At 46.5% G+C, this 8,425-nt stretch overlaps 2 protein-coding genes across 2 annotated transcripts in view; both read right to left on the bottom strand.

The window, feature by feature from the left end:
* Positions 1 to 8,425, bottom strand: part of LOC149363341 (uncharacterized) — an 86,832-nt gene that overhangs the window by 32,397 nt on the left and 46,010 nt on the right. The gene's annotated exons all lie outside the window — the stretch shown is intronic.
* LOC149363342 (uncharacterized) lies at positions 7,088 to 7,778 on the bottom strand. The gene is made up of 2 exons (XM_089567496.1): positions 7,722 to 7,778; positions 7,088 to 7,624 (listed from the first exon to the last, which is right to left on the bottom strand). Exons 1-2 carry the CDS (start codon positions 7,776 to 7,778, stop codon positions 7,088 to 7,090), a joined length of 594 nt encoding a protein of 197 aa, XP_089423622.1.

The raw sequence follows: 8,425 nt of genomic DNA, 5'->3' as shown, positions 1-8,425 counted from the left end.
GCTGCTTAAGGGCGGCAAGGGAGTCGGTGTAAATGTGTACAATATCGAAAGTAGGTACGAGTGGAAGGGAAGCGATGGCATTGTGTATCGCCTGAAGCTCCAAGGCCAGGGGGGAGCAAGTATCCGTGCTGTATGTAGCGCGGGAGTTGAGATGAGGATGTGAGGGACTGTAAACTGCAGGAACTCCCTGCACTGCTGTGTGTGATGCATCGGTGTATATTATGCACCCTGAAGAAAGATGGGCGGCTGATATCGGCGTCGAAGCAGAGGGGCGATTGTCTGTGAGCTGACAGTATGACCATGGGGGAAGAGTCTGCAAACGATGAAGCTGAAGCGACATCTTGCGTGCTCTGTTTGGCTCACGCTGGTCGATAAGTTCACTCAATGTATTAAGTTGAGCGTACTCTTGCAGAATGGGTATGGGTGTGATACGAGGAAGATAAGTTATGGCGCGCATAGCCTCCCGATTGATTGATTCAAGGGAGTCCCACTGTCGTCGGGTGAGGCGATGAAATTGCGCTTGGTACACTATCCGCGGCTGAAGGATGGAGCGCACGAGCTGACGGGCAGTATCAAAACGCGCTCCGCCAGAGCGCATAGCTATGCGTCGAATCAGACCAAGAGTAGCGTGAGCCGATTTACGGGTCGCGTTTAGCCACGGAGTCCCAGTCCCAGATGTATGAAGTAGAAGACCTAGAACACGCACACTTTCAACTTGAGGAATTGGAGAATTGTCTACCGTAAAGGTAAAAGGTGCTGCTTTCCGTAAGCCGCTTCTGTTGCCAATGCGAATAAAACAAGATTTATTACACGAGAGGGTCAGACCCAAAGGGGGTAGTCGTGATGTTAAGGCATCCAGCGCTTGCTGAAGCGCCGACTGTTGCACAGACCCATCTGGATTACAGGACCACAAGGTTATGTCGTCGGCGTACGCAAGGACGCGCACGGAAGGAATTTTCTCTAGGGCTCGGACAAGTGGTATAAAAGTTACATTAAATAATGTGGGGGCGAGGACGGAGCCCTGGGGTACACCGCGGTTGGAGGTAAAGTTACCAAAAGGCTTCCCATGGATACGTACACTGAAGGTTCTGTTTGTTAAAAATGAGTGAATTGAAAGGAGAAAGCGATGCGGGAGACCGAGATCTTGAAGGGTGCCAAGAATAGAAGAGTGTAGGACGTTGTCATATGCCTTTGTGATGTCAGTCGCGATCACCGTACGAACAAGATGACTATGGGAAGAATGGTTTAGTACGTCCGCAGCCAAAACAGCCAGACCGTCTTCTGTTCCAATGTGAGGGCGGAACCCAATTTGAGATTCTGGATAACAATCATTCGATTCCAGCCACCACGACAAGCGAGCTGCTAAAATGTGTTCATAAAGCTTGCAGATAGTAGGCGTAAGTGAAATAGGGCGGAGGGCCGAAAGAGAAACCGGCGGCTGACCTGATTTGGGGATTGGGACAACGATGGAATGTTTCCACTCTGCAGGAATAACTCCAGAATGCCACACCTCATTGAATGTATCAAGGAGGGAATGTAGAGCAGGTCCTTCCAAGTTGTGAAACAACGAGTTAGGTACACCGTCATGCCCGGGAGCAGTGGTTGTTTTGAGGCGATCTATGGAGGCCAGCAATTCTGCCATGGTAAAATCTGAAGTAACCTCATCAGGGGGCTCAGAAATCGATAATATGGGAGAAGGGGTAGGGAGGCAGTCATGATGTGGGAAAAACTGACAGGCTGCTTGTTGTGCAAATGAAGTTTCATCCACATTCAGAGCCAAGCGAATGCTCTCGGTACTTCAAATTTGTTGTACCCCCCTAATGCCCTATGTTTCATTATCCCGGCGTCTCTTCGTCCTTTCGCCCTAAGAGCCTGTTCGTGCTTTTCCGTGTATATCTGCCTTTCGTTTAGCCATATCCCTAGGTATTTGTATTCGAGCACTTTGGGTATTTCGTGGCCTTGTATTCTGAGCACTTGATCAGTTGTACCGTTGAAAATCATCACACCTGACTTAGTTGCGCTAAAACTGAATCCTAGAGCGTTTCCTTCGTCTCCACAACAATTAACCAAAGTTTGTAACTCTTCCTGGCTATCTCCTAAAAGTAAAATATCGTCCGGATACATTAAAACCGGGAGTCGCTGTTCAACTACATTTCCGCCTAATCTGTAAACAGAATATAACCTGGTCAGATGTTTAGGAGAAACCCCCAAGGTGGAGTATAATTTGTAATAAGGGAGTAATTACTCATTGGCATTCACCCGAGCGCAGCCATACGGCTACAAAGGAAAGCTATACAGCTTTCTCAGAAACTTCGTAGTTAAAGAAAAATTCGTCCTGGTCCGGGGTTCGAACCCAGGACCACCGCTACACCGGAGCAGTCGCTCTACCAATTGAGCTAACCAGGACGGCAAGCTTATGGTAGGACGAGAGCGAATTGATCAATAACTCGAAGTGGGAACTGTGTTGGTCAAATGTTTAGGGGAATCCCCCAAGGTGGAGTAGAATTTGTAATAAGGGAGTAATTACTCATTGGTATCCACCCGAGCGCAGCCATACGGCTACAAAGGAAAGCTATGCAGCTTTCTCAGAAACTTCGTAGTTAAAGAAAAATTCGTCCTGGTCCGGCGTTCGAACCCAGGACCACCGCTACACCGGAGCAGTCGCTCTACCAATTGAGCTAACCAGGACGGCAAGCTTATGGTAGGACGAGAGCGAATTGGTCAATAACTACAGAGGTCTGTTTTCCCCCTTAGCTATCTCTATGCATTGGATAAGCACGAACAGGCAGGCTATCATCTAGCGCCGCCTGTCGTCAAGACAGTGAACTACAGTGGCGCGGACACATTTATTTCTACCGGCAACTCTACTAGTGGCGCCACTTCTCGAGCCAAGTGAGCACTTCAGGCAAGGCGACTGGGTCTTCTTCACCGCAGAGCTGCTTTCTTCACGGACTTCACCTTATACGAAAACATAGACAATTGTTTGAATGCAAAATGCGCAGCTAGGCCAATCACTCTAAGGCTATCCAGCCGTCGTGTGCGGCCATCTCTTGCGATAGCTGACTCGAGAGCGACGATGTGGTTGCTGTCCGCACAGCGGTGGCCTAGCGCAGCCATCATTTGTCTGCTTCGCCGTTCTGCTAGGGTTGTCTTAACGGCGCTGCGCCCAAACCGCTCGCCGCTATCGCTCTCGCCGCCCGTTCCTCGCTAACCATGCGTTGAGTACTGCCAAACAGCATACTAGGTTAAGCACAGCGGAGCTTGTTCTGCCTTTTTTGTCGTCGAGAGACTACAAAATTCTTAACTGCAGTTTTAGCAGAATATGGTTCTGGAAGTGAGCACTTACAGTCGAACAATTCCATCGCTAGTAGGAGTCGTTTTCCAGGAGGCAAAAAATTGGTGACGCTTTTGAAGCGAAAATCTTCACTAGGCTAGTCAACACCGGGTCTGGCGTGCGCCGTGATCAATTTTAGCCACACCTGCGCATGCGCGAGTTCGCCGCGTGACGTCACTGAAGAGGCGCAGCTGATCGGCGGAGCCGCCGCCTAGCGAGGCTCCGCCGGTCGACCTTCGCCGTCGTTCGCGCGCTCTGTGCGTGTTAACCAAGTGTGCATCGACGCGCGCTCGGCTTCCTCATATGACGCTACTTGCATCCGCGTGTTTACCACAGTTACTACGCATGCGGAAGGAGGGCTATATAACGCGCTTGCCTACACCGTTTCGTGGTGCTCCCAGTGCATTGTGCGCGAACTGCGACAGTCATGACGTTAAACAAAGCATAACTGCACCTTTTCGCTTGTATATCCAGACTTAACCAGAGCTAAGCCACTGGCATTTTTTTTTGTCATGGCGGGGGTGGGGATCTCATGTCGCTTATGCTGCGAAAAATCTGACCCTGCACAAGCAAAGGTAATCGTTGCTTAACGCCACATATTAAGGATTTATGCTTCATGATATATGCTTCACCAGGGCGCTCTTCATTTGAGCGTGTAAGAGGGCCGAATTCATGCTTGCATACTGAAATAGGTATGCAGACTTTATTCGCGGCATGAACTGGCTGCACTCTGACCTTCTCAACACTCCCTATTTTACGACGTGACCCGACTCTCCATTGTAACAAGTTTCCATCTCCCGCACCGTCGTCTTGTAATCCTTGTCAGTAGTCCTGTTCCGTTTTTTCTTTTTGGTTTTCACATCTAGTATCTGAAATCTTACACGCGTACTGTCTCTATGCCGAGGTGTCCTTGCCTTTGGGGTTTTTCTTCTTACCATTTAATAATTTGCTTGCCTCGTTCACTAGTATAATTTTTTTTCTGAAGAGACTCCATTGCGCATTTGAGGCGACCTAGCTGCGATTATATTTAATGAATTCCAATTACCAGTACTGCAGCTTACGGCCAGGGTGTATTTTTTTATTTGAAGTGGAGGACAGGGCCACTCCGCCCGTCGTGTGCTTTAGCCACAGCATCGCATGGTATAGCTGTCTTAAGCCCATCAATTTGCCGGCAAAACACGCTGCATTTGATGGCGGCCACCGCCAGCACTTTCACGAACGGTCGCGCGACATATAGAGCCACTCAGAGCCGCGCTTATCTGCTGGATTTTTCTGAAATTACACATCTTTTTAAGACTAAATCAAAACACCACCATAAGCTTAAAAGCTCTGTTCAAAAGCGCCTAAGGCTGATGTCCCTTTTTGGGCGAGACTTGTCGACATGCATAGCTGGCTGCTTTTCTGAAGCCGATCTCGAAACGGTCTAACCCAGGAAAGACACTGCACAACATTTTCTCGCTTGTGTCAAGGAATTCACGGCCAACCCAGCAGCGACTTGAGCCAGCAGGGCCAGGCAATTTCTGTGTTTGTTGGAGTGGTACTGGTGGTTTTACTCTGGTGACGCTACACCAACCGCCACTTCGGCCTTCTTTCCTCTGGTATTTAGTGAGCTGTAAGAATTCGTGAGCTACCACCACCGGGTAGCGCTGTTCTTGTGCGATACGCCGGCTTTCTTTTTCCCGTTTCTTCTATGATAGAAAATGTTTGATGTTTTCAGTTTCTCTGCCTTCATTACATTGTAGAAAAACCTTTTTTGAGCGTGAAGAAGACAATTAACGTCTCCATTTCTCCAAACAACCAGAAATTCATATGTCCTCGGCAGTTCAGTCACGAATAATCTTCACGTTGAAAACCAAATGCCGGTTACTGCTCGATGAGATGCCTCCGCAGCATTTCATGAGATCATCATGCTGTCACGATGCAATTATGTACATGTATATGCTGGCAACAAACTAATATTTATTTAAAGAAGCAACTCAGATCCGCATTTAGCAGAAACGCTGCAATTTCTCGAAATTTTTTGCGTCCTCCTATTTTTACGTACACGCCTCGCGACATAGCAGCTTTTTGAGATATTTCTGCATCTCGTTTGAACGGACATCGGTTGTGGTCGTCCACGAACAAAAAAAAATGGACTTACGTACGATGAAAATTTTCATACAGTCGAATTACATAGTTTGCCACTTCAGGCGTGCTATGAGAAAGACAAGCACTATCAAATTTTTCTTCAAAAAATTGCGCTAAGCGACGACAATTTATCAATTTTCGCTACTCACCACAGCATTCAGCCGAATACTGCACACTGCCATATGTAGTAATCTAGAATGAGTCCAACGAGGTGAATCGTTTGTCAAGGTGTTGTTCTGGCTGTATCACTGTGAACATTAGCGACAAACAGTTTCTCGACCTGTTGGCCTTCGCAGTTGTTAATGCACCCTCAACAGGCGCCATCAGTGCACAATATCTACGATAACGCCGTTCTTCTTACCTGACGGGGTGTTTGCTGATACTTTGAAGGAAGAGCCGACTTGGAGACAGTTTAGACATAGGTCTTAAGTTGAAGGACTAGATAACATTTTATTTCTCTTGAATAGGCAATGTAAAAAATGACTTATTGGGGAAATAACAAAATCAGCAGCTCCGAATGTGGCGACTGCAACATCATGTTCCCTTGGAGGCGCCCGCAGTTCTCTGTAAGAAAATGCCGACCAAGAAATTAGCCCACAGGTTCACTAAACTAAATCACATTATCACATAAGCACGATAGGCTTGATAGCATTGTGCCATTGACGGGGAAACAATGGCAAAAGGCATGGTATCTATATCAAGCACCCAGGTGTCGATAAATAAAAAAATTTAATTAATTAGCATTAAAACAAATTTGTTTATGATTGCGCCTCCGGCGTGCTAACAGATGCCACAACAAAGAAGACGGCACTAGGATACACCCATAAATGACACTTTATTTGGGTGTTTCCTCCGATTTATTCTGCCTTCTTAATGCAAATGCACTGAAACACTATCGCCCTCGGAACATTGTCGCTGTAGTTTTGTCTCCAGTAACGCTTTCTGTACTGCGATATGATGCGCCAATTTGTCACGAATTTGTCATTTTAACATTCGAGGCTGCGGTTGCTCAAACCCAAGGAGTGGCATTTGCATTTAATATCGTAAGTAGAGATATAACCAGTCTCTCTTTTATACATTTAGTTAATGTACATACTAATGATGATGACTTCGGGTAAGAAAGCTGTGTTTCAGGAATCAGCACGTACGACTGCTGATATGGGGTGTTTTATCTTTGATAAACAGATTTCTTCCCATTTGTGCAGGTTTTAAATAGAGCTAAATCTTAACGGTTTCCTTCGATGACTTCCTCCAGGGACCTGATCTTCTGCTTTTTAGAAATGTATTTGGTCTTATTTTCGTTCTTTCAATCACTTGCAAACTTTTTTTCTATTCCTGTCGCGGGTCCGCGGGCTACAATCTCGAGAGAATGCTTACTTAGAGAGTTGAACCTTTCTTATCTTAACAACGGTATATCCCTGCATTTACATTATATTGTTTCTTTTTTAGAATAGGGTTTGAAGTTTGGCTTTTTGTTCAGCAATGTGTTTCGGCCTTTTTACGCCTCAAAAATTGAATGCTGCGTGTCATCGTTTTTGATAATTTATCACTCAGGGCTGCATGCTTATGCCGAACTACCTAATTACGCTCTTTCGGCAATCTCTTAAGCAAACTACTGCAGTTGGTTTACTTACACTTTCGCCGGCGAAGAAGAATGAGGTACTCTACTGGAGTGCCCAGGCCGTAACCATAGTTAAGGCCGTATGTACCCAGACCATGTCCGTAGCTGTAGTGGCCAGTGCCATAGCCGAGGTTTCCAATGTTGTTTCCGTACACTGGGGCCACGTGTATACTCGTGGGCACCACAGTGCTGTGGTACGTGGTAGTCACAGGTACTGCAGCAACGGTGACAACTGGAACTGTGTGATGTATTGTCGTGGTAACCGTGGTCACACTTGGAGGAATAACCACAGAAGACACAGAAGGGACAGCATGTGCGGTGACCAGTGGTACAGTAGCTACATGGACTTCTCTTGTAGGCACGAGGGAGTAGCCATGTAACTGCGCGTAACCAATGCTGTGGGCGAATCCAGTGACGGTGGAGTAACCGATGCCCCTGGACACGCCGAAGTGGCTTGTGCCATAGCCAAGGCCGTGTTTAGGGCCTATATAGGCGGCAAAGGCGCTGGTGGCTAGAGACAGCAGTAGACAGGTCGTAGCAATCTGCCGGGGGGCACGAAAAAATCTGGCATGAGCTTGCGGAGAGTACCATTACACTATTGTATGCTTTGAATCAAATCGGCTTATGCGATTTAATCACCATTATCATAACTACAAGCCCAACTACATCCACAGCAGGACAAATTTTCCTCTCCATCTCCGCTGAATGCGTATGGAGAGGAAAAAGGGGCGCCGCAGACAGAACAAATACATATTTAAAACCTAGTAAACTAGCTAGTTCAACAATACTCATTGAGAGGTTTCATCTGTTGACCTGTAAACAAACAAAACTGCCGGCGTGTATGCCTCGTGTGTTTCTCCCCTGGCTGCGCTTTACTTTTAGGCTCTTCTTTGAAGAACATTGATCTCCAGCTCACCTGGTGCAGCGCAAGCTGCTGCCAACTAAAATGCTGTGTAGTAGTTCTTTTATTTAATCCCTGCCAGGTTGAACTGTACAAGTTTTAGATTTTTCAGAGTTGGTCAATGATTAATGTTGTTCCGCAACTTCCACTAAATATGCCTTGCGATGCAAAAGAATTTTGTAGTGGGTTCTCTGGTATAGTTTGCGTGTAGTTTGTTCTTTTATAGCCACTTCCGCTTTTCTTAAATGTGTCTGAAATCAGGAAAAGACTCAAAAATGTAACAGATTTCGCTTGTTTACCATACGCGTAAATAAAAATGGCACACCATCATCTTTTTGTCCTAACTAGTGGCTGCTGGTTAATACTTTTCTGCTACGATTATGCCTTACGAGTCTAGTATCCGTTAAACTCCATTTCAATAAATCAAAGCCTGCTGCAATCA

This window comes from Amblyomma mixtum, chromosome 2, assembly GCF_055824585.1.
Source record: "Amblyomma mixtum isolate Tamu chromosome 2, ASM5582458v1, whole genome shotgun sequence".
NCBI lineage: Eukaryota > Metazoa > Arthropoda > Arachnida > Ixodida > Ixodidae > Amblyomma > Amblyomma mixtum.
The sequence above is the reverse complement of the archived record's forward strand: the minus strand, read 5'-3'. Positions and strand labels throughout refer to the sequence as shown.